This window comes from Cupressus sempervirens, chromosome 10, assembly GCF_028749045.1.
Source record: "Cupressus sempervirens isolate cs-2001-9-10 chromosome 10, ASM2874904v1, whole genome shotgun sequence".
In the NCBI taxonomy this organism is placed as follows: domain Eukaryota; kingdom Viridiplantae; phylum Streptophyta; class Pinopsida; order Cupressales; family Cupressaceae; genus Cupressus; species Cupressus sempervirens.
Genome location: NC_143127.1, coordinates 288,011,231 through 288,038,468, shown reverse-complemented (window position 1 = coordinate 288,038,468; position 27,238 = coordinate 288,011,231). Strand labels below are relative to the sequence as shown.

The window sequence follows — 27,238 nt, the reverse complement described above, 5'->3', positions numbered from 1 at the left end:
ATTGGTATGCAAACTATCTAGCTGATAAATAATGAGATTGAATTGCTTAAATGACACCAGCAACTATTATCTTTTTGATTGCAATCAAATTTCTAATACAATGCTCATGAAATATGGCCAAGACTTTGGCATTTACATGGATTACCAAAATGACAATGCTGGTATAATGCACACTTACAACTGAAACTTATAATACCCTAAAAAAAACAATACTAACAAGGGAACCTAGTTGTAGATGGCTATAATAATTTTCCTTCAATGCTGCCCCTTCTGCTTTACTTTTTCGAACTGCTTTTTCGGCCTGCTTTTTCGGTTCCGCTTTTTTCGCTTGCTTTTTCGATTCCGCTTTTTTCGCCTGCTTTTTCAGTTCCGCTTTTTCCGCTTGCTTTTTCGATTCCACTATTTTTGCCTGCTTTTTCGTTTTTGCTTTTTCGGATTGCTACCCTATTGAATCTCAAGACCATATCTTTCAATGGCGTCAAGATTTTCAGCTTGAAGGGATTTCGTCCTTCAAAGTATTGAGACATAACCTCCAAAACATTCTCCAATTTTTTTGATATTTCCAACCATGCTTAAAAGAAGCTCTTCCATTTCTTTTATAGTGTTCTCACAAGAGCTCCATCCTTCATTTTCTCAATGTGGGATAAAACATAACTCCCTTTATGTAACTTATGTCTCCAATGTGTTATAAAATAAAAGGGACTCTTTTAATTTAAATATTTCTCACAAACTATAGTCTATGCATTAATAAAGTTAAATATTTAATTTTAACTTTATAAAATAGCTTTATCAATGTAAAACAAATCTTATCAATGATAAACAAGTCTTCTTGCCGATTTTAAACAATTACCATCGACATACCGCTACCACTGGATGTCCACCCATGCCCGAGATGACTTACTATAAATAGTAAGTATGCCCAAAGTTGCCTCAAAACCCCTCAGAAAGACCTGCAACTGAAACTATCTAGGCCAAATGGCCTCTAAGCCCCTTTAATGTCTTGGTTAGCCTACGGGACCGTGGGGAAATAGGCTAACGACAACATCATGCTATGAATGCTAACAAGGGGACATTACAATCTCCTTATTTCCTAAGCCCACACTTTGCTACTAGCTCTACTAAACTTCATTCCTCTCAGCTACTCTATGTTGAACTAAATGACTTTAGACATCACAAGACCCTCTACTTATGTTAATCAAGCCACAAGTTGGCCTAGAAAGTTACACTAAATAAATACTCTCATTAAATACACATTAAAGCCACAAGTCAGCCTGACAGACTAAATTAAATAAATACTTAGGACAGGCCCCAAGTTTAAAATGCATAACTAACTCATATGACCACATAAAAGTATGCACTCTTAAACATAGGTCCACATGCCATCCAATGATCAAAATCCAAGAGCACATAAGCCAAATCCCACATATCAAAGCTCATAGAAACAATCTCCAAAGCCTGTCTAGGAAATAGGAACATGTTACCAACAACCACTAAAACAACTCTAACTCCAACACAATAGCTCCAATCATTATGCACACATTGGAAAAGGTCCACCAATATGTCTCGAACATAACCCTAACCATGCAAAACATAAGTCCACAAACCTGAGCTTGATGCTCCTACATACAAGATTGCCACTGCCTTAGGATGCTGTTGCATCAGACACCCTAGGTGCAAATAAAAAAATGTTCTCAAAATCTAGAAGAACATCTTCTAGGGTTTTGCACATAAACCCTAAACTAGTTCTTCACATACATGTCTTCCACATTATAAACTTGTACATTCTTTCCTTTGTTCTACTTCTTTAACTCCTTTCCTGCAATTGCCATCTTCACATATGTCCTTGGTGTGCCACGAGTCTGTTTTCCATGCTGATCTCTAACCCTTTGGGAATCCTTCAACTCAATTCAGCTACCAAAACTCGGGTTTCTCCACCAAGTTTTGCATTATGCTTGAAGGAATCAATGAAAGCTTCTTGCCATCCTTCTCAATAATAAACACATTCTTGACACAATCATGCATTGCCTTACAATCTACTAAGTAATAAATGCTTATGTCCACAACATCACACAACACTTGATCAACATAACACCCAATGTAAAAATATAAGACACTACTCCCTCACTTCCAAAGCATGCTCATTTTGCAACCAATTGATCCTATAAGGATAGGGATGTCTCACTCTCCTCAAACCAAGTTTTTGAACCATCTCCTTAACAAATAGTTTATCAATACTATCACCATCCACAATCACATTCTAGCATTTACCTCCAAACATACAACGAGTCCTGAACAAATTCCTCCTTTGACAAGGTTCCAACACCTTCTTACCAACCAACACTTGCCGAACTAGCAAGTTCTCCTCCTCCTACTCAGGCTCATTCACTAAATCGTATGTAGCAAGTGCCCTTAAATACACCTCTACATGTTCTCTTCCTCTATTCAATGGGTTTTGGTTCATCTTCAATAATTTGTTTATCTTTCACCTTCTTCCCCTTCCCTTGGGAATTACCTTAGTGTCCTCTCTTCAACTTTTCTTTTGCCCTCAGGGCATACTGATATGCATCCTCCACATAATCAATCTTCAACATGCCAATCTCATCTTGAATATTGAATCTCAAACCATTAATATATCTAGCCACCTTTTCTTTAGACAATTCTCTATGTCCAGACCAAATAGTTAACTTGTAGAACTCCTCGATATAATCCTTCACAGCCACATCCTCCTACTTCAAATTCTGCAACTTCTTAAACAAATCAAGTTCATAATCAACAGGAATGAACTTAGCTTTCAATTTTGTCACCATCAATCTCCACCTAGTGATCTTCCTTTCAACTTCCTCTTTTCTATCTCTTTGCAATTATTTCCACCATAAAGTAGCATGTCATTTCATCTTAGTTTGTGCTAACCTCACTCTAAGAGAATCTCCAATATCCTCTAACTTAAAGTAGTCTTCCAACTCACCAATCCAATCAATCAGGTCTTCAAGATTCAAAGTACATGAGAAATAGGAAAATCCATCTTGTGCTTCAATGTTTACTAAGCCGTAAATCCATCCAACTGACCAACTCTATATTCCACAGGTCTCTCCATGTGATTGACTCTATTTTCTCCACTAGATCCAACAACCTCAAAAACTTCAACAACTTCCTCATAACCATCTTCAGTACCCACATTCTTTGGTACACTAGTTATAACTCTTATGATCTCAACGACCATATCATTCTTCATCGGCTACATCTCAGATTTGAAATCTGATCTAATCTTCTTTGAAATCTTAGTCTCCACAACATCACATAGATCTACAACTGCCCTATGGTCCAATCTTCTTGGAGGCATCTTCGAAGATCTTTGCAAACCCAAAGAAACAAATCCACAATATCAACTAGCTATGATAACACTTGATGCAAAGCAAGGTTGGGTGAGTCTCCAAGGAGATGACCTAGCCCCTAGCAAATAACCACATAGTGAAAGTATACCAACAACTCATAGATTCAAATCAATTGTAAACAAATATTCTCATAATAGAATCAATAGATTAACATCCAATATGCCTAGTTGTAAGACCTTTTAGATTATGGCCAAATACATCAACAAATTTCTATAACTATTATTCAAGACCTCACAAGATCCAAACTCTAGCTAGTCCAAACCCACAATCTGGTACAAAAAACCCCAAGAAGAATCTAAAATTGTGCTCACAAGCCACCAATCAACCTTCTTGTTTCCTAAGCCCACACTTAGCTACTAGCTCTACTAAACTTTGCTCCTCTCGGCCACTCCTTGTTGAATTGAATGACTCTAGACATCACAAGACCCTCTACTTATTCTAAACCAAGCCATAGGTCGCCCTAGCAAGTTACGTTAAATAAACATTCTCATTAGATACACATTCAAGCGACAAGTCAGTTTGACATACTAAATTAAATTAATACTTAGGACAAGCCCCAAGTTTACAATGCATGACTAACTCATATGACCACATAAAAGTATGCACCCTTAGACAAAGTCCACATATCATCCAACGATCAAAATCTAAGAGTGCATAAACCAAATCTCAAATATTGAAGCTCACGTAAAACAATCTCCAAAAGCCTGGCTAGGAAATAGGAACACATTACCAATAGCCACTAAAACGACTCTAACTCCAACAAGATAACTCCAATTATTATGTGCATATAGGGAAAGGTCCGCCAGTATGTCTCAAACATAACCCTAACTGCATGAAACATAAGTCCACAAATATGAGTTCGATGCTTTTGCATACAAGACTGTCACTACCCTAGGATGCTCATGTATCAAGAGGAGACATATGAAAATGGATTTGCATGTCATCCCAAGTTCTAAGGCTCATAGTAGCCCTAGAGAAAAAATCTTTAGGTGTTATGATGCCACGTTTGAAATAATGTAGCGCATTGACACAGGTTGCACTTTAGCAAGTGAAACCCCTTGCACAACGAAAATGGGAGATTACCAAATGTTATGATGGTTCATAGAAAGCCCATTCCTAAATCCATCTCCACCCCATCAAAGCCATGACTTGATGGCTTTCCAAATGCATTTGACAACAAAAGTGCGTTGGATTTGCACTAGTTTAGGAGTGATGAGAAGGGTTTGAAAGCCAATCCCCATCCAAACTAGTTTGTTGACTGCAAAACCAAAAGAAATGCAGTGTCTAAGAATAATTTTCCAGGCCTCAATCTTCAGTGAGGGCACAAGTAACCCATTTGGCACATAAGGAAATATCCTACCTCTAAGTGGAGAGAAGGCTAAGGCCTCCAGATTCCTTGGGAAGATGACAATAATCCCAAACGACTATGTGGAATCCATGGTGGCCAGCTCTAGAAGCCCAAAGAAATTCCCTAATGAGTTTCTCTAGCTCAATGTAAGAGGCCTTAGAAGAAGCCCAACAAGAGGAATAGTAAAGATGGGTGGCAACCAAACCTTAAAACAAATCTGGAACTTACCAGCCAAAGAGAGAGGCTTGGTAATCTAGTAGTCAAGCTTCTTCTCAATCTTGGCAAGAAGAACATCCCAAAGCTCCATAGGCAAAGCTTGGAAAACAAAAGGAATGCCCAGAAAGTAGAATACATCTCCGTGTTGGATCCATTTCCATTCATACTGTGAAAGCCATGGCGGGTTGTGCCATTGAATAATTGAACCAAAAGCTAGACAAAAGGTGTCAAGACATTGCAAGTGTTGGAAACATTTTCCTCATCCTCAATGAGTGTAAGAAATGAATCATCAACGAAGTGCTCATTGACAAGTTGGGTAGGTGACTTGGGTAGGGAAATACCTCTGACAAGGCTAGAAGAGATGTCATGACAATCAGGTATTCAAAACATTCAACAAGAAGAACATTTAGAGTCGGAGCTAAAGGAAATCTCTAAACTTGAGAAGTTTATGACAACATTGAATTATCCTTCATTCTGACCTAGAAAACTAATTTAACTCCAATTAGTTATTTAAGATATAAACTTTCTATGCCACAAAGCCATTATTTTTATCAATTTTGGATAGTCTAGGCTACATATGAATTGGTTGGCCGAAGTCAAACATGAACTAACCGATATCCCGAAAACATCACAAATTCGAACGGGTGTTGAACTATATAACGGGGCCACTCAGATACACCAAAAGGAACAAAACTAGTTGCAAACAGCTAGAGACCAGAATGGAACGAATTGCAAAGATGGACCATTCTTAGCTGAAGCTCGATTTATTTCGTACAGAATTATATCAAGTTATAACGGTAAATGGCAAGATCAAAATCACACACAAACTCTGCAGCGCTTGTTGTCTGGTACAGCCCCGCAATCCTTCTTTATTATTTCTTTTAACAGTTAAAAATTATATCTTACGCCCTTGCAATTTTTTTGACGGTGCTGCTACTGTTCCTCGTTTTAGCTGTGCAAAACAGGTGTTTAGTACTCATATGATCGACCGCGAGGCAAAACAAAGCGTTAAAAGGAGAAACACATCGCATTTCGATGCAAGTGAGACAGCGATAGAACAGTGCTCCATCGCTCCTTTTCATATCTCCTGTCTGCTACTGTAGCATAGTTTCCTCTGCAACCAACAATAGCAGGGCAGTAGGCCCCCTCGGTCCTTGAAAATGCACCCATATGACCGACGGCGACGCTGCTTTAACTGTTGCTCGCAGCTTCACGTGCAACCCTCGGCAGCCGTACATTTACACGCGGGCCTAGAACTACGGCATCTGACGGGCCCTTCATTTCAAATTTCTCCGTCGCCCGTTCCTCTGTTTCGTCATGTCCCACTCGCCAAGAAGAAGCTACAGGAGGTATCCCTCTGCCATTCGATTTAAGCTTGGCCCCGACTCCGGAGCTTCAGAGTCGTCCTTCTTTTGCCCTTTTCCTATGGTTGTCTGGTTGAGCTGAATGAGTTGGGCCTGAATGCTCTGATATGGTGGATTGGGTTTGAATGAGTTAGGTTTTATTCTTCTGATATGCTTGATTCGGTTTGAATGATTTCACGAGTTGGGTTTGAAAAATTCTCAAATGGTGGATTGGTTTTGCATGATTTCAACGAGTTGGGTCTGAAATTTCTGGTACGGTGGATTGGGTTTGAATGAGTTCATGTTGGTTCTGATTCTTCAGATATGGTGGATTGGGTTTGAATGAGTTCATGTTGGTTCTGATTCTTCAGATATGGTGGATTGGGCTTGAATGATTTCAATGCGTGAGGATCTGAGTGTTCTGATATAGTTGATTGGGATTGAATGATTTCGGTGAGTAGGGTTTGATGTTCTGATGCTGTGGATTGAGTGATTTGGGTTTCAATGAGTTGGGCTGGAATTTTCTGATATGGTGGATTGATTCCGAATGACTTCAATGAGCTGGGTCCGATTCTTCTGATATGGTGGATTGCTTTTGAATGAGTTCAATGAGTTGGGTCTGAATCCTCTGATATGCCGGATTTCCTTTGAATGAGGTGGATTGGGTTTAAATGAGTTCAATGGAAGAGGGGTCTTGCGTGGCCACACTTGCAGAGCGAGAACTTGCGAGAAGAAGCCACATTCTGAGCCGATTGATTGAGAGAAACAGAGCATTGGCCAGGCGGGACCTGGAAAAAAGGGCAGAGGCATTAGCACTCTCGTCGCCGAGCAGAGTCGAACCACCGAGCCCTCCCCTGTTTTACCGGAACAGCCCGCGAGCTGCTCCGGTGCAAGAGTATGAAGAGGACTTGAAGCACCTGCAGAGCCTCAGGGCTGAAGTGGAGCAGCTTGGGAAGACGCAGGAGCCTCCCACGCCCAAGTTCAAATATGAGAAGAGGAATCCGCCCGTGGCTCACAATCGAAGAAGCGACGCTAAGGGCGTCATGGTGCTCGTCAAGTCCAGCGAAGGGGCTCGAAGGAGACAAATGAATGTGAGTGCTGGTAAACTTGTGCTTTCGCCGCCCGTTTCCGAGGTTAATTTGGCGGCGGTGGCAGCTGAGATGAAGGTGAGAGTGAAGGCCGCCGATATGCCGCCGGCTCTGCAAGAGCGGGCTTTTAGATGTGCTAGACAGTGCTTGGATTCCATGGATAAGCTCAACAGCAAGCGAGTTGCCTTGATTTTGAAGAAGGTACGGTTTGCCTATTTATGTATGAATTTATTCTATATTTAAAACATTTTCATTAACTTCTAGCTGTGGTGTACCGTACAACGTTCCTCGTATTAACTGTCGAGTTCATTTCCAACAACATTCTTGCATCTCAAGAAGAAGATTTTGAGCGGATTTCTCACCAAAATGTTAATTAGGTAAGAGTTTTTGCTGCGTGCAAGCTTTTCATGTCATAAGGGGAAAAGCGGGGTTGAGTCGGAGATTTAGTGGAACACATATACCATAATCTTTATTTTAGTTCAAGGGATGCCGATGATTCGAGCACCCAATGCTAAGCGTCTTTAGAACATTTCTGATTTTTATACCCTTAACCCGTTTTATCTGTTTCTCAACAGTGTCCAACAACATTCTGCATCCGTTGGATGCGATTAAGAATAATTTTCTCACTAGAACAATTAATCACGGACCAACGTTCCCTGAATGCGAACTTTTCATGTCATAAGGAGTAAAGAAAGGTTCAATTCTCAGAGGATGGAATACATATCCCACAACCCATCTTCTAAGGCGAAGGATGCCGATGACTCAAGCAACCCAGGCTTATGATTTGAGAACCCAATGCTTATTGGCACTTTTAAAGTTTCTGATATTTATCCTCTTAACCCATATTTTTGTGGGAATATATCAAGTGTTCTGTCCGTACAGTTTGCTACAGGGCCTTTTAAAAGGAAGTGGTTTTTATCCCCCGACGATTTTTTTGGGGGCATATATCAAATGTTCTGTGTCTAGAGTTTTCTACAGAACTGTAGAAAAAAATCTGATTTTTATCCTTTTACGATCTTTTCAGGGGAACATATAAAATGCTCTGTATATGTAGAGTGCTATTGAATATAGACTCTACTTAACACTTTACTTAAGCTGTGTTTACTCCCAGAGGTTTCTACTTCTGGGAATCTGGCCCCGTTATATGTAAGTGGATTGTCATAGCTCAGAATTTAATGATGTATCTCTTTCCCCAACTTAGGATCCTCCAATTTATTGTGGATTTTGGTGTGCTAGGTTATACTAAGTTTATTGTTATTATGACTTTGAAGATGAGGGGAACGTTTTTTATAGCTTGTGCTTTTGTCTGCTTTTTTCCAAGTGGGTGGATCATCCAGAAAAATAAATTGTTTGTGAAGTTGAACCTCCTGTTTGATTGCATCACAGCTGCATTGGTTGCATATCCTAACATCCATCGAAGTGAAATTGAAGAATCCTAGAAAAAATTAGATTTGATCTAGTAATTGTGCTACGACACAAGAAAGTTGATGTCAAAGTGATCTGACTTGAAAATCATGATGTTGAGAAAAAGAATGTCCACCTCATTGAGAGTGAGATTGATTAACATTTGATATTGATCTGTGATGAGGCAAATAACAAACTCTCAAGGTACAAAGAGAATGATGTTGTGGGTTTTGGGTATACTTAGCTTGCAACAGTACTGCTGAGTGTATGGATAAAATTGTTTAAGCTAAGAGTTGCTGATTTTCTTCAGTTTAACAATTGTTTAAAAACGGTATCTTAGTCTTCTATTTAGCACAGCCTAGTGCATATGGAAATTAAGTACCAGATAATGAACTTTCTAATATCAGAGATCTCCGATATTTCTTATATAAAGGGTGATGACAAACCATACAAGAGTATCTGAAACGAATGTTGACCCCACAGAAATGCATGAATGGCTAGATACAATAAAATCAGTATCAATCATTCAGCTACAATCAGAAGCATTAGTCATTTTTCACCACTTTGATGAATGTCCACGAGATAGAATTGACAATCAAAGAATCATTCAGCTACAATCGGAAGCATTAGCCATTTTTCACCACTTTGATGAATGTCCATGAGATAGAATTGACAATCAAAGATATTATCGGGAGAATGTGTTGGACTAAGGGAATCTAGTACTGTGTGTCATCATGGATGAAAAATAATGATGTCACAAGTCTTCATCACTCATTGGGAACAAGGAACCAACTATCCTTAGATGACATTGAAAATGCAAGAACTTATAACGTCATCTGCAGAATGACTATGGCTGCACAATCCAGGGGGGAAACAAGGCACCCCCCTAGAATCTATCTTAACTTTCAAGGAAAGGGAACACCTAGAAGAAGAGAAGAAACTGATAATGTATACCAATACACTTGCAGCCTTGATCACAGTTCATTGGGGTTCCCAGCTTTAAGATGAAGGAGGCCCTCATAAGCTAGAATGGAGTTCAGAAATCGAAGTTGCTCAGTGGCGGCAAGCAAGAATTAGTGCTGTCTGTTACCCTGTCTCCCTTTGTATCTGAATAGGCCACACACAAAGGGTACTTGGTACTTTTAGCTGCTGAATGATGAGCCAAATGAAGGAAAGATTCAGTGAAGTAACTCTTTGAGAGTATGAAGGAAAAGGAAATATAAATCGAATGTAAATGCCATGAATTGAAAGGGGTTGCTTATACACATTTAGTAGTGAAAATACTTTTAGTTACACATACAACTAGTAAAGGATACTGATATGCCTCCTTCAATCTTCAATGCAATAGAACTCATAAAGTCCCCTTTCTGCATTTTCTGGGCCCCAATAAGTGTTTCCTGGAGATTCATTCATAGCACCAGAAAATCGTCTTTTGGTACCATTCTATTGACTACTATTCTTCTTGATATTGATATGCGTATCCTCAGTTGATTTCTCTTTTCCCTATTAATGAAACATAAATGCTGGATTGAAGAGGATGTAACGTTATGTTATTTATAGTTGGTATAGACAATACAAACATCTTCAATTTTAGGTTTGTGGCTAACACAAAGATCTCTCGACTGACTACAGGAATTCGACACAACTTATGGCCATGCATGGCACTGCATTGTTGGAACAAGCTTTGGATCATTTGTTACACATTCTCTGGGAGGCTTCTTGTACTTCTCTGTGGACAAGGTATCTATTCTCCTCTTCAAAACTACAGTTGAGCCATTGGATCAATAGCATTCTGAAAGTGATCTTTTTGTAAAGAGAAATGAAAACACGCTAGAAGGATTTTCAGGGTTAAGCCCCTTTGATAGCAAGTCAGCAGCACCAGTATGCATGACAAGTCTATTAATCTTGGCTACAAATTGGAGGGCGTTCATTGGCTTTAAGAAACGTCATCAGTGTCATCCACTCAATGGAATTGGAAGCCAGTCTTCTTTTGTTGGCATTAAGAATTGGAAACCAGTCGTTGAATGCTGGACAGAAATCCAATTCAATTACTGATGACATCTAAAGCTGTGTGGTGGAGTGCGGTGATTTTATGGAGATGTAACTAGTTTGAATCTTTGTATTAGATATGCTCATGTTGCGTTCTCATGGAAATCAAGTACTTAAATTAAAACTATTAAGTAGGATAATGATTTCACTGGTGGAAGTCGTGCTATAAGAAGGGAAGAGGAAATTTATAGATCATTTTCAAAACGATTTAGGGGAACCCATTGAATAATCTGGTATCCATCAAGTCTGTAAATCTGCATTAACATGACTACCCATTTATTGAATGGGATGCTTAATCATTAAAATGATGTTCAGAGTAATTTCAAAACTAAAACAAATATTTTGAACAGTGAGAACTTACCAATGGCTTTCAGAGTAATTACAGCATTAAAATGTTTTTTAATTCACCATACCATCAATGAAGAACATCAATTATTTGTATCACACACAATGTTATATATACACACTGTCTATCTACGCGTTCCCTATTTGCTAATAGGGCAAGCCTATGCTGAGGGCTATTGTATTGATTTTTAAGTTGGAAATAGTCTTATGTATATTTTTTCTTCTGGGATCGACAAGTAACAATTTTATTTTCCTTTGTTCACCTGCATTATCATAAAGGATCATGTAGTATGATCTGAAATGTTGATGCGAAAAACTGTTACACTATTGATTTAAGAAGAAAAAATATACATTGATACGGATTTTGGAAATGTAAAAATAGTTTACCCATTATTATAAACAAATACAGGGTTTTTTGGAATCTTGGAAATTTAGACAAAGGAAGAGCTAAATTTATGCAGTCACTTTCATGATGTTTTAGATGATGTCTCAGCCTATCTCAACTGATAGGATTTTTTTACCCAATTTGAGTAAAGGTGGATAAATATATGTGTTAAGGATAGCAGTCAGAAGGGAGTTGTAAATAAGAAGTTAATAATGATCAGTCTGAAGAAGTCAAATATATATCATTAAAAGCACAGCTGAATCAACCTTACAGTCACAAATGCATCTGCAAAATTACATTTAGCTGCTTGACACCTAGAAGAAGTTTTGGAGTTCTTGAAAAATTAGACAAAAGGGAGAGGTGAATTTATAGTCACCTTCATGTTGTTGGAGACTATATCTCATCTCTATCTCAATTGATAGAATAGCAATTCAAAAGGAGCTACAAATCAGAGGTCAATAATGACCAGTTCGAAGTGCTATTATAATAAACGTTAAAAATCAAATACATATGATCAAAAGTGTAAGTGTAATTAAATATTCATTGATTATACTTTATTTAAGCTTGCTTAGGATAATGCATTGCATAGTAGTTTGTCATTGAGACATCTAGGAGTTTGCACTTCAATTAAGCTCTAACTTCATTCCATTTTATGTTTGAGATCCACTCTTAGTGAAATATTGCATTATCATTCTCATCTTACGATACATATTTCATTGCATAATAGAAGACGATACACCTTTGGTGGACATGTGATTACATTTTGTGCAGGTGATAGCTTATCCTCTCTTTATCATTGTTTCTTATAGTCTTGGCCATATATGCATTCCTATTATGTTTACTTTAATGATGTCCATTATGTCTATAATAAATAATACAATTCTTGTATCTTAATGCAATTGTCTTTTCATTCTCTCGTGGATGTTATCTTAGTTTTTGTTTGATCTTTAGGATGTTGGAATCTCATAAAGCTTTAACAAAAAGTATAACCCAAACAAAGTTGAATCAACCTTACAACCACAAATACATTGATTACAAAATTGCATTTCACTGCCATGATAGAAAGAGCTAAACTAATTTGAACTCAAATACACGGAGTCATCTTGCACAACGAATCTTTTTGTAATAGAGTTACAAAATTTGGCAATTGGTTTCCTCATTGCTTGTGATATTGACCATTTTCTTTAGTTGTAAACATAAATAAACAAGTTGTAGTATGTTGTTGGAGGAAGACTTAAGAATTTCAATTTTGTGATTCAACAAATGAGTAGAACTAATGGTTGGGATTTGTGTTTTCAAATATTAAGTAAGCAAGCAAGATATCTAATGAAATTATTATTAATTGTCTTTGCAACTTTGAATGATCTTCTAGGGTTCTTAGTGAGGAGGTCTTCATTGCTAATAGAGGGCCACCCTTCTTTGTCCTTGCCAATGCTACTGCTAGATGCTGTTGATGTAGAGGTTTAACCTAATCTCTTTTCAATGGGCACCAATTTGTTGGACTCCATTCAACCCAACACAAACAACCTTATGTAAAACACTTCATTGAAGCAAGTAGACCAATTGAGGTCCTTTAAACAGGTTATCAACAACGAATTCCCCCTGCTAGTCGGAACTAAATTTGAGTGCAGAATGAGCATCGATGGAGTAGAAGAAGGAAGATGACAAGATAGAGGTAAGGATTCTACTCTCCCATATCTGTATTCTTATGCCTAATTGCTAGATCACTGTGATCATAGGAGAAAGCAATAGGCTCAAATGTTCAACAATTTCTCTAATGGCTCAAGATGCAAATAAGCTTCCATCTAGGGCATATCTAAATGAATGGCTTCACAATACTTGGAGTAAAAAACTAGGGTTCCATTTTTCTTACTCAAGGACGATTCATAAAAGCTTGTTTCTTATCTTCTTGACAAACCCTAATTCCCAAAAAGAGGTTATTGACAAGTAGTTTTGGAATATTGGGTTATTGTGTTTCAAAGCCATGCCTTGGAGTCTGGATGACATTAATGATGAAATTATGGCTCTCTACTCTCTGTGTTGAATTAAAGTGAACAACCTTCCCCCTATTTATGGAACTTCATAACTTGGGCTCTTGAACCCCTTGGCAAATTTTTAAGGGTTGACAAAAAGTTAGTTTGTTACCTCACATCGATGCCAAGTTATTGCACTTGACCTTGGCAGAGATACACCCAATTTTTTTTGTTTGTTGAACTCTATGGAAGGTTTCTTTTTTGCCCTGCTTCCTTCCTTGGCGGGCTCAACTCTTGCTTTCTGTGTAGGAGAGAATGTCATTAGAGGAATAAGTTCCCTCTTGTGAAGAAGAAGGTACCCAACCTTCCTTTAAGCTGACCCAACTACCTCACTCAAGTTGTCTCCCCACTTTAGCAGGGAAACCCTACCAAAGTTCACTTCGAGGTTTTGATCCCCTCGTTTCTCTTCCAATTAGCTTTGAGGCCATCAGTGCCTCTCTTGATTGCCTTTAAAAAGCCTTTAACAAACCCTCAACCCCTCCCTCGAACGATGATCTTTCTCATTTGGAGTCTCTCCTCAACATAAATGAATCTAATCTTGGCCTCCATCCTTAGAACCCCAAACCCAAACAACAAACGCTTATCAAATTGTCTTAGAAAAAAGAGATCTTTGGACACAAATCAAAAAGTGAATCCCCGATCCCCTTGGTGCACCCCCACCAAAAGAGGTGGCCTCATTGATTCAAGACTTCCCTTTAGCTAATCCCTAGATAGTGGTATTGTACGCTCCCCCAGTTTGAAGAACCACTCCTCTTGCGAGAAACTGACTACCTCTTCCAATGGCAGATTAGAGGCCATGAGGAATTCCTATGAGATGGATGACATATTGTGCAACTTCGAGCTCATCGTGATTCATATTCCCCCCCTCCCCCCTCCCAAACCTTGCCTCTCTCTGCATAAAGTTTCTACCCCAAAGAGACAACTTGATGGAGAGACCAAGGCCCTTGATTCCTCTAGAGCTATTATGCCATTGAAGGTGGAAAATACATATTCGTCCAACTTTGTCAGTAAGGGGGAAGGAGGTGAAATGATTACTTTCAGTGCTAAGAAGAAGGTCAAGAAGCCTAGGACCCAACAAGATGAGGTAGGGACAGGGAAACCTTAATATGAAGTTTTTTGTGAAGATTTATAACCCTCTCCCAAGAGGAAGAGAGGTAGGCCCCTAAATCTGTTAGTAGTATCAAACCAACCAAAATCCCAAGGAAGAAGCTCCCTAAGTGTTTTAAGAGCTTTAAAGCTCCTATGGACATCAAAACATAAAATTCTCCCTTATGAATGCCAAGATTATTTCTTGGAATGTTAGAGAACTTGAATCCCTCGATAGGAAATATATCATTAAGAGATTTCTGAGAAGTCATGAGGATGTAGACTTTGCCATGGTCCTAAAGATTAAAGTAACTAGGTTCCATCTTGAGATCTCCCTCAAATGCATTTGGAAGGATACTATGTCTATTTTTACTAATCACCATAAGGGAAAGGGAGGGGTTGTCATCCTGATAGGTCCTAAATGGAAGAAATTAGTCACAAAGTGAGATTCCTCTCCCTACAAAAGCATGGTTTGGATTATCTCGAACATAAATGATCAAGACATTGGTCTGGGTTCTATATACACCTCAAATGATCACAATGACAAATTTTCCCTTTGGAACTAGATGTGTTAGTTGAAAAATATTCCTTGGGTATTTAATGGAGATTTCAACGTGCTAGAAAGATGACAAGACAAATTGAGATGCACCAAATTTGAATGGGAAGGTGAAGAGAGGCTCTTTTGATCTAAGTTTATTGGGATGATGCAATAACCTAGAAGACCTTACAGCCAGGCATATTTGATGTAAATTTTATGATTCTATTATGAAAGCCAGTGTTATTTGGATCTAAATCTGTGTGTTATTTTTATACTTCCGCTATGTGGTCATTTGTTGGGGGTTAGGACATCTCATTTGGAGATTCTCCTACCTTATACTACATCAAGTGGTATTAAAGCTAGTTTTTCTAAGCATTTAGAAAGATCGCCGAAGTTGAGGTAGTTTACACTAGGACTTGGGGTGAAATTTAGCATAACAAAAGTTGATCTTATGGACATTTCTTTCTGGAGTCATAGATATCTTTTTTGTGAGGTAGTAGATCGTGGTTCTGACTTACAATTGCAGAGGACTTGCAAATGGATCTTGATATGGAGAGGTGGTTGTGAAGATGACATGTTGATCTTGTTTAGTGAAGGTTGGATCTGGTTGGAGATTTGTTGCAGGGGGTCTGCGAAGACCTTGGAAGATTTCTCTGAGAAGATTGGACCCTAGGATGATTGCAAATCTTTGTGATGTAGTAGAGAAGAATATTTTAGAGACATCTGCTCGATTGGAAGCTAGTTTGACTAATCAAGTCAAGGAAGGGATAATTGAGTTTCACAAATATTTCTAGAGTTGGAGTCTACTGATTCATAAGCGAGTTGTTTGGTTGGTTAGAAGACTTGTTCAAGAGAGAAGAGGACACGCCAAGGTTGACGTGGAAGTTGGGTTTGTTGACTAGTTTGAGGAGTCTAATGTGATTCTTGTAGAGCAACTTGTGGTTGTTGCTAAAGAGGTCCCTAACCTTGCTGATGTTGGACATGATATTTGTTTTCATGATTAGTTAGATGGATCTGGCATGAAAATTGCAAAGCATCTTATTGTGGATGATGAGGTTACTGATTGTGAGAATTTACATATGGCTATTTCTACTCACATGGAGTTGGATGCTAGTGTGGATTCACTAGTTGCTAAGGTGGTTGAGGATCTACATGATATTGTGGATGTATATGTTCCTGATTTTCCTGTGGTTGACATGGCTGAGGATTTACATGTTGCTCTTATTGTGGATTTGGGTTTACATGTTGCTGACTTGGCTTTGAAGTTACATGGTGTTGCTATCATGGATTTCATGTTTGAGGATATTACTATTGTTGGTTGTGATCAGTTGCAAAGACTATTAATGAAGCATTATGTTCAGTTTGTTCCTAGAAGTGAGAATGTTGATTGGGTTATTGAGATTCATTCAATTTTGATGTTTGAGTGGATGAAGCATAGATGGTTGATTTTCAGATTTCTTCTTCTGTCTGGGAAGGATTGGAAACCTTTGGTGAAGATGAAGTTGGTTGGAGAAATTTCATTTGGCATCAAAGTATGGGACATACTTTTCTATCTACTTGGGGAGTCTAATGCAGGAGCATATTGCATCACGGGAAGTAAAACCTCTTTGACTCGTTGGTAGGAGGTAAAAATGAGAGTAGGGGCATATGACATACTTGGTCTAACTTTTAGAAATGTGCAAGGATGATTCACAAAAAACTTGATAAATCATTTCCTAGCAAAGAAACTACCACCCCACCCACAAAATCTGAAGGCTCCACTCTTAACAATTCACTACTTATAGATGATGACACTAAAACCGCCACTATGGTGATCATATAGTATGATCACAACACTGTAAAACACCCAAATTAAATCAAGAGATGGGAAACAATGGTGGATAGTTGGAAGAAACTATTGTAGGTAGTGGGGAAGACGAAAGCTAAAGATTCTACACAAAGGGATTGCGCCCTCCACAACTCATTGATTGAGGTTGAAAAGTGTATCCAAGTTGATCCTGCTAACCTAGCAACATTGGGCATTCTAGTTTTAGCCAAAGACTCTCTAAGGGAGCTTCAAAATTCTAGGATTCAGAGTGCTAAAATGAGATCAAGAGTTAACTGGTTGGAGCATGGTGATAGGGGTTCTAAATACTTCTTTCAACTTCTGAAACAAAAGGAAGCAAGAGACATAATTGATCATATTTGCGATGAAGGAAAAGATATCAATGATCAAGAGCGCACCCTTCATGCCTTTTCCAAATCTTACTCTAATCTTTTCACCTCAGAAGATGTTGGAGATTTTATGAAGGAGATGAGAGACAAAATTAAAAATCTCATCCTCAAGAGAGTACATGATGTTGACAACCGATTGCTTGATCAACCTCTTTCAAGCGAAGAAATCACTAATGTCATGTCATGGCTCTCCATGAATGTATATACAAACATATTAAATCTAATAATACATATAATAATTTTTTTCTACTTACTTTAATAAGAATAAGTTTACTTGTTAGTTAATCTATTTAATTTGTTAATGTAATTATCAATTAATAAAGAAGGTATTTGTTAAACACTAATAGTCAATCATTATTCTTAATTGATCGTATAAATAAATATATGAATACTTTTTATTATACTATCTTTATTCAAAAATTAAATTACCTATACTAAAACCCTAAGAGTCAAGCCACACTTTCCCATGAAAAGGCACGCCCCTCGAATTATAACATTCCCATGAAATGGTATTGTTTTCATGTCTTTTCCCTAGCCTTTTGCAAAGATGCAACAATTGTTGGATTTGGCGGATCTTGGAGATTTCCCATGACATCTCAGCCATCTGTATCGAAGGAAGGATCTTGATTGACGAGTGCGACTTAATCCTTTGTTTGGAGGAGTTTCCTCGCTACATGTGGGCCGTTCATCTCGAGGGGAAGATTTGCATCGACGGTTGTGAATTAATCTCTTGTTGGGGAGATTTCCTCACCATCTAGGTCGTCCATTTTAAAGGGAAGATCTAGATTGATGACCAACATTCATTTTCGGGGAAATCAAATTCCCCCTCCCCCGCCCTCCATAGTTAACCTTGCATTTTGTTGGCGGATCACACATCGTGTTATCCCTCACATTTTTCTCCAGCAACACAAATTAGCTTCTTGTGGGCATGACACGCTACCAAGGCCAGTTCTTCAATGTTGAGTGACTTCTTGGACCTTACTTGCATGACACCAATGCCCTCCATGCCTCTTTAATGCATGAAATGATCAAATCTTTGGGGGTTTGATCTCTTTATTTTCTCTTCTTCCTTTTTCATATGATCACAATCTCTCTCCTACCTGTCACTTCCATCATCAAATTGCACTTCATGATCAAATTTCTTTTTGATTCTTCAGTTATTGCTTCCTCTACAACTCGACCCCACCTTGGTTAGGGTTTTGAAACCAAGTTAGATTCAAATTATGCCTGAACTTTTTAAAATGCAGTTGTACATATTTCTTAAGGGTTCTTCTTTGCTTGTATTTTGCAGTGGCATTATGCCTTGCAAATTTTGCCTTCCATCAATAAAAACCCTATGTTCCTTATCTTCTCTTGCCATTTTTTTGTCTAGTGCATGTATGTGCCTTGTAGCAAATTTTTCTTTCTATTTTCTTAGATCTACATGTTGTGTTTAATCTGTTGGCAATTGTTGCATTGTGAAAATTATCTTTCCTTTCAACATTTTATCAGTTTCGAACCTACATGTCATTTTGGGAGAAAGATTGAAGTCAAGTTTAGTGTATTTTGGGTTTTCATTGATGTTTTGTGCAATCATAGGAAGAGTTGTAACCATGTTGTATCTTGGTGCATCACCCCTCTTTTCCCTTTCTGCATTTTAAATTTTTGTTCTTCTACCTTTTCCTTTCAAAAAGTAGTTTAGGTGCACTCTTGTTGTAATAAAGCCAATCTTCTCTGAAGATTCAGCCTCAGAGCATAAGTCCCACACTTGGAGGTTGTTTTCATGTTATACAAGGTTGCTTGAGCATCATACCTCAAGTAGGGGTGCAAATTTTTGTGTCAATAGGTATTTATAACCATTGATGAGCTAGGTCATACCATGGATTGAGATTTTAGGAAAAATCGTAGAGGGGATGTGATATATAAATGCAAAGGCTGAAAATGGGTAATCTACCAATCATCATACTTGGCTTTTGAGAGGTTATAAATGAGACAATCCTCATGCTCGAAAAACACATGAATAACATAGGATGAATTATTGAATACCCTAAGGTGGGTAATAGTAATAATTTAAGAAAAAAAACATAGAAATAAAAATGCAATTGATAAGAAAAATCAATCCAAGTCAGTCAGTGAGCAAGATTGGAGGAAGGCCAATTTGACTTGGCTCGTGACAAGGGGTATCTTATCTATACATGGGGTATTGTATCAATTTGACTTGGCATTTCACATTGGTAAGTATAGTTTATAATCATTTACGTGTTGTATATTAAACTAAAGTTATAATTTATAGCTTAGTTTATAATGAGGATTCAATTACTAGTTGTGTTCATTAGAAGGTGATCTTTATTAAATTTGAATTATAGATTCTCTAGTAACTTTGAAAATCTAATATAAGTGCAACTTACAAACTAAAGATTAATATTGTTCTAGATTTAATAATATGATTAGTAACTAGGATAAGATCATAGAACTCCTTAATTTTGATTACGTAATGGGTAGGGAGTTTTCATAGGGGAAAGAGTAATCCGATCACATTGAGGCATTGGATTTTCAATATGGGCAAGAGCCATGGAGGAGCCTTGGGTAGATTGTTTCTTTCTTCGAGTGACAATAATTATACCATCCATTATGCAATTGAACTATAAGGGAGGAGATGACCTTTTTTAATGTTTTAGATTAAGGTAAAAACAAGTTTTGAAGGGGCCCTAAAACCCTTTACAGAAAAGAAAAAGATAAACCATGAAGCACTACCATGTTTTACAAGGACCTAAAACCTACTGAAAAAACACATCAAAACCAGCTTTTACAGGGACCTGAAACCAAAAGATTAGACCAAAAAAAGCAACCAGGTTTTACAAGGACCTAGAACCTAGAGATTAAACAAACTGGAAAGAAAAAGATAATAACCAAAAAAGCCGCCCAGACTAGCAACCAGCACACCTGCTCAGCAACCAACACCTCTCCAAAAAAGCTAGTCACAACAAGGGAACTTACGATTTTCCTTTTAATTTAGTGCTTCCCTTGCATGATCGTAGGTTCATATCTAAGGGGGGAGCAAAAGGCTTAGTTTTCTTTCTTTTTACCGCAATCCATCCACCTCCACCTTTCCTACCTTAGCAACCCAAACCCTAGAAGAAATAAAACAGTGGAACCTAGGGGAAGTAGAAGCCACAAAAATCTCCCTAGGAGAGCCAAAAAATGACTGGCCCCTAGGAAGAGCATTTGATACGAGGGTAGGGGCAGGAGAGGGAATAGGGTCCAAACCTAAAGTCCAGACATCCTCCTCTACCATAGGCATTGAATGATTGCCAGAAGCATCTGCAAGGGGAGAGTCACCCACACATTTCAGGGGCTCATCCAAGGACTTTAGCACCGTATAGTGCTCAGAAGAGGCCCCTGGCCACCAAGAAGGTGGTTGCCTTGATTTGGTCTTCACAGCAACACAACGAGCAACAATGTGACCTATCATGTGACATTTTCTACAGCAAAAAGGGATACCTTCAAAATCCAACATTTGAGTCTAGGAACCCCTCAAGGATTCCAAGAAAATCTTCTCTGGAAGGCCCTTTGAAAAATCCAACTCTACAAGAATTCGTACACATGTCGAATGGAAAATATCCAAAGTGTCAGAATCCACATATAAAAAATCACCAATAGCATTCCCAATAGTTTCAAAAATAGAATCTTGCCAAAGATGCATCGAGAGATTTGGAAGCCAGACCTAGATAGGGAACCTGTTAAAGGATTCAGTAAGTGGATCAAAATCCATATGCCACGGTTTAGCCATAAGTGGATATTTGCCCTGCCATGAAAAACTGTTATCACACATAATAGTCTTCTTGTCTTTAGCACTTTCAAACTTAGCTATAAAGAATCCTTTTGCATTCAGAAAGATGTGGACATTATTGTCTAAAATTGGTTCTCGATGCTTGAAGATCCAAGCATGAAGATCAACAAGAGAGGGCCAAAAACCCCGAAAGCAAAGAATGGCGGCAAAAGAGGAGAGCTCTTCTGTCGTATGAAAAATATCTTCAATTGTTTCTGGGTCTAAAGAAACCCTAATAGGGTTTAAGACACTTACAAGGGAAACTTCATAGGGACAAGAAGGTCTAGAAAAATCGGCATGAGGGACAACACCATGCAATCCGGCTTCAAAGGCAACCACATCTGCAAAAGTCCTACCCCCAAAACTAGGAGACCCTGCAGAACCAGGACGAGCACCTAGTGGAAAAGGGGCGGAAGGAGAAGAATGGGTGCCAAAAGTGGGAGAGCAAACCCTACCCCCCCAGAAACAGGCGCTGCAAATGAGGAAATAGTAGCAAGGTTGATAGCAGCATTGGTAGGAGCTCACCCACCACCACCAACAATCTTACGTGCATCACCCCCATTAGCAGTAGGATGATAGGCGGGAGACACATTTTCAAACGCGGGAGCAGAAGGAGCGGGAGACATCGGGGATGACTTATTACGTATCCACCGATGACCTTATTTAATGTTACTAATGGTGGGAAACATATTTTATCTCATACATTAAAGACTAAATAATAAAATTTCTCTTATTTCATATTCCTATGAGCAAGGTTCATTACAAGTGGTATCAAAACATGATCTTTCCATCCTATAGGGTAAGAGGTTAGAAAATGAAACATTCTAATTAAATAAAAAGGAATCTAACAATGTCTATACTTTGTGTCTTAATACATTTATATGTATACTTGTATTTCCTCATGATAAAACATCAGACATATAAGTTGACATGTACTAATTTATCTCTTCATGTCTTATACAACTAGAAAATGTTATTGCATTGCTTCATGATTCACATGGCTTGGTTTGTATTCAAGTATACTTCTCTCGCTTCAAGTGTCTAATGCGCATTCAAGAAAATTACTTCATGAATTACATGTATTGCATGTATTCAAGAATATTGTTCTATGCTTCACATGTTTGACATGTACTTAAGTGTATTACTTCATGCTTTACATTTTGATATGTTCATAATAGCTTTCTGGAATTTGATTGTGTATGAATTTTTAACATCAAATTCTAGAAAAATCTGTTATGCATTTCTAGTGGATTGTGAAAATCTAATGACATTAATCTTGATATGTTCCAGACTTATATGTATGACATGTATTTATGATTGACTTATTTGATGTGTATTCATACTTGCTTCATGTGTATCTAGATATTATTTCAAGCATTAAATGTTTTGCATGCATTCATTGGCTAATGCTTGGCATATTAAAAAACATGAATCATATATATATGATTCATGTTTAGTCATGCCTTAAGTGTATTCTCGTTCTATAATTGAGGCGTGTTTACGATTTATGTTTGGCGTGTATTCATCTTTTTGCATAATTCATGTGTAATCATGTATATACCTCACTTTTTGTTATGTGTATATATATACATGCTTCATACCTTGAGAAAACTTGTGTGTATGCTTTATGTGTATTAATTGAATCTATGTTTTATGTTCTATATGTATGCTTCATTGTATTCATGTATATCCTTCATGACTCAAGTGAATCCATATGTTTACTTATGTGTTCGATGTGTGCTAGTAAACTACTTCATGTCTTATATATTTGGAGTGTAATTAGGTATGTCACCTCATGCTTAAGTATTTGACATATATGTATTTCTTTATGTGAATTTATATGGCTTCAAGACTAGTTTCTTTATAATCCATACCTTACATGTACTATTCCATGTCTTATGTTTAATACGTTGATGCTCCACACTTAGGTATATGGTTAACTCTTGTCTAAAATGTTATGCTTTAAATGAGTTCTTAACATGTATTCCTTATGTTTTGAGTGGATTCATGTGTATACTCCATTCTTTATGTTCTATGTATGTATTCATGAATATGATGCATGCTCTTTTTGTCTATCTCATACATGTATGTTTTATGTTTGTAATGCATTCGTGTGTATCCTTAAAATGTGATGCATATGCTTTCATGAATACTTTATAAACTTCAAAATACTCATGTGCTATGTGCATTCCCAATGACTTAAGAAAAAGTAATATGTACTCTTGATGTTGTGCGTGTATTTTTTTATACGATGTTATCTACTTGAGTGAATTTATATTTTGAATTAATACTCCATAATGTATACTTTGTATGTCATGTGCTCGATGTGCTTGGTGCATTCATATGAATTTTAGATATGTGCTTCATACATGCATCCAAGTGCATATTTCATGTTTGTTTTCATGCATGAATGTGTTTTCTCGTGTCTTCATGCCCTAGTAGGTATGCTTTGCATATACTTTATCTCTTTACATATTCATGCATATGTTGTCAAGTGAATGTTTTATTTGGGTTCTCTAGAGCAATAAAATAACTAGATATAAAATAATTGGAGTCTTGTTGTCATGTAAATATAGTCTTGGGAAAATCCAAATAGGCACTACTATAAGGTCTCTTCTCTAAGAAAAGGGGATATAAGTTCATTTACCAAACTCTCTTATTAAATAGGAAATATAAAGTTTCTTGAGGATAAGCAAATTTGGAGGGGTGGACTATAATGGATCTCCATGAATGTATATACAAACATATTAAATCTATTAATACATATAATTATCTTTTTCGACTTCTCTAATAATAATAAATTTATCTGCTTAGTTAATCTATTTAATATGTTAATATTATTATCAATTAATAAAGAGGGTATTTGTTGAACACTAATAGTCAATCATTATTCTTAATTGATCATATAAATAAATATATGAATAATTTTTATTAAACTATATTCAAAGATTAAACTAGCTTTACTAAAACCCTAAGCATCAAGCCACACTTTCCCATGAAAGGGCAAGTCCCCTGACTTATAAAATTCCCATGAAATTGTATTTATAACCATAAATGGGACATGCCATAACATGGATCGGGCTTATAGGAAAAACGTGGAGGAGATGTGATGTTCTAATGCAAAGGCTAAAAAGGGCTAATCGACCAATAATCATACTTGGCATTTGAGAGGTTATAAACTAGCACTTGCACCTAGACAAGGTGCAAGAGTACAACCGATAGGGTTAGGGGTTGAAATGTCTCAGTAGTTGTATTTTTTTTGATGCCGATGAATCAATGGTTGCTATTGTTACCCCTATCATTGTCTCCCCTATGCGGCTATACTGAAGGTCAAACTAGACTCATTAAGAATCATAAATATCCCTTAATCGATATCGACATCATGATGGACTCAATGTTCATATGTGGTAACATTTCTCGAATCATGGTTATTACATGTTATCCCACCTACTAGGTGTATCATTGTTCTATTAGATTATGGTGACTGATCAGGAAAGTACTGTACATACTCCATAATTAATGGGATTCGAGATTTTTTTTTCTTTTTTTGGGTACTATTCATAGATTCACTACTAAAGTTATGGCTAATTTATGGCCAACATGTTATAACCCTAAAACGGTTTAATACTTGTATAAAAGGGCTTAGGGTTAGGGATTGTTTTATAATGTTGTGATGCGAAATTGGTTCTTGCAACGATATTGAGCTGTAAGGGACTATGGATTGTAATCAGGTTGTAATCACTAGATTGTAATAAGATTGGACTTGCTGTTTGGTGGATGTAGCCTAGGGATTGAGTGAACCACGTTAAATCTTGGTGCCTTGTGTTCATTTCTGTGCAATCTATTATTTTCTGTTATTGGTTATATTTGCATGTAGTTTTTATTTCTGTCCGTGGTTTATCCTAACAAGTGGTATCAGAGCAAAGTTGTCTTTCAGTTATCCTCTGTAGGAAAGTCTCACGGTTGAGTGGGAGCGATGGCAGATGAGGGTAAGCTGAGGGTTGATAGGTTTAATGGGTAGAACTTCCAGTTATGGAAGATGCAAATGGAAGACTATCTTTATCAAAAGGATTTATGCAAGCCGTTGGAAGGCAAAGACAAGAATCAAGGATCTATGTCAGATGCTAAATGGGATCTTTTGGATAGAAAGGTACTCGAAAGCATTCGGTTATACTTCGCACCATCAGTGGCATTTAATATTACAAAAGCAAAGACGACAGAAGAGTTGATGAAAACCCTAACAACACTGTATGAAAAGTTCTCCGCTTCAAACAAGGTATTTCTCATGAAGCGTTTATTTAATATGAAAATGGCAGAATGTGGATCTATTGCAGATCATTTAAATGAGTTTAATACTATTACTAGTCAATTATCTTCTGTGGGTATCAATTTTGATGAAGAAATTAGGGCTCTCTTTATTTTGTGTTCTTTTCCTAAAAGCTGGAATGGCTTGGTAATGGCTGTGAGTAATTCTGTTCCTGGATCTAGTACCCTAAAATGTGAAGATGTGATCGGTGTTGTTTTGAGTGAGGAAACTCATAGGAAATCTTAAGGTGGATCTACATTAGGAAGTGCTTTAAATGCACAAAGCAAGGGCAAAACAACTGAGAGAGGAAGTAACTCTAGAAATCATGGGAAATAAGAGGAAAGTCAAAGGGAAAAAGGTCTCAATCGAGAGGACCAAATGATTGCTAGTACTGTGGGAAACTAGGGCACAAAAAGAAAGATTGCTGGAATCGAAAGAAAAATGAAGGAGATAAATCAGATGGAGACAAGGTGGCAAATGTGGTAAGTAACAAATTCGAAGATGATGCTTTGCATCTGTCTTTAGAAAGTGTTGATGATTCATCAGTTTTAGATTCTGGTGCTTCATTTCATGCTACACCTCATAGAGGTTATTTCATTGATTATGTCCAAGGGGATTTTGGGCTTGTTTATTTGGGGGATAATGAACCCTGTCAGATTGTTGGAAAGGGAAAAATTAAGATTAAGTTGTAGAATGGGAATCATTGGCTACTACATGAGGTAAGACATGTTCCAAGGCTGAGTAGGAATTTAATTTCAGCGGGGCAACTCGATGATGAGGGTTGTGTAGTTACTTTTAATGATAAAAATTGGAAGGTTTCAAAAGGTTCCTTGTAGTAGCAAAAGGTGTGAAAGTAGGCACATTATATCTTTGTATAGGTCATATTGTTCCTTTTACTTTGATTGTTTCAGAGAAAAATGAATGTTCAGGAACAATTGCTGCAATTGAGTAGGGAGAACAAATAGCTGTTGTAGATTCTAATACAGCGCTGTGGCACAACAGACTTGGGCACATGAGTGAGAAAGGTATGAAAGTAATTCATTCAAAGAAAGTTTTACCAGGTCTGAAATGTGGTAATATGGATTTCTGTGAAAATTGTGTGTATGGAATACAAAACAGAGTGAGTTTTGTAAAGACTAGGAAGGAAAACAAAAAGGAGAAATTAGAGCTTGTGCATATAGATGTATGGGGACTAGCTCAAATATCTTCCCTTGGTGGCTCTCATTATTATGTTACATTTATTGATGACGCAACTAGAAAAGTATGGGTTTATTTCCTTAGACATAAATTTGATGTATTTCAAACTTTTAAGAAATGGAAATGCTTGGTTGAAAATGAGACTGGTAAGAAATTAAAATGTCTCAGATTTGATAATGGTGGTGAGTATTGCAGTCATGAATTTGAAGATTATTGCTCCACTAATGGTATTCGTAGACATAAAACTGTTCCAAGGACTCCACAAGAAAATGGAGTGGCTGAACAGATGAACAAGACTATAATGGAGCGCGCAAGGAGCATGAGGTTCAATGCTAGGTTGCCCTTACACATGTGGGCAGAGATTGTCAACACTACAGTATATTTGATTAATAGAGGTCCCTCTACTCCTTTGGGCTGTGGTATTCCAAAGGAGGCATGGACTGGTAAGAAGGTGAGTTATTCTTTTCTCAAGACCTTCGGTTGTGA

The 27,238-nt window shown here is 37.5% G+C and overlaps 1 protein-coding gene and 2 long non-coding RNA genes across 5 annotated transcripts; all 3 read left to right on the top strand.

Moving 5' to 3' along the window:
• Window positions 1–5,675: 5,675 nt before the first annotated feature.
• Window positions 5,676–7,065, top strand: LOC149533781 (uncharacterized). Its single transcript, XR_016356744.1, has 2 exons — window positions 5,676–5,804; window positions 5,909–7,065. It is a non-coding gene; the product is annotated as an uncharacterized LOC149533781 (long non-coding RNA).
• LOC149533779 (uncharacterized) lies at window positions 6,001–11,189 on the top strand. Of its 3 annotated transcripts, XM_089803422.1 has the most exons (4): window positions 6,279–6,572; window positions 6,622–7,588; window positions 10,424–10,531; window positions 10,607–11,189. In XM_089803422.1, exons 2-4 carry the CDS (start codon window positions 6,971–6,973, stop codon window positions 10,844–10,846), a joined length of 966 nt encoding a protein of 321 aa, XP_089659548.1. In that variant the 5' UTR covers window positions 6,279–6,572; window positions 6,622–6,970; the 3' UTR covers window positions 10,847–11,189. The 3 variants fall into 3 exon arrangements, with proteins under 3 accessions (XP_089659550.1, XP_089659548.1, XP_089659549.1); XM_089803424.1 differs by having other exon boundaries at window positions 6,001–7,588; window positions 10,638–11,189; XM_089803423.1 differs by having other exon boundaries at window positions 6,285–7,588; window positions 10,424–10,857.
• On the top strand, window positions 7,595–8,958 carry LOC149533780 (uncharacterized). Its single transcript, XR_016356745.1, has 2 exons — window positions 7,595–7,764; window positions 7,963–8,958. It is a non-coding gene; the product is annotated as an uncharacterized LOC149533780 (long non-coding RNA).
• Window positions 11,190–27,238: the final 16,049 nt, after the last annotated feature.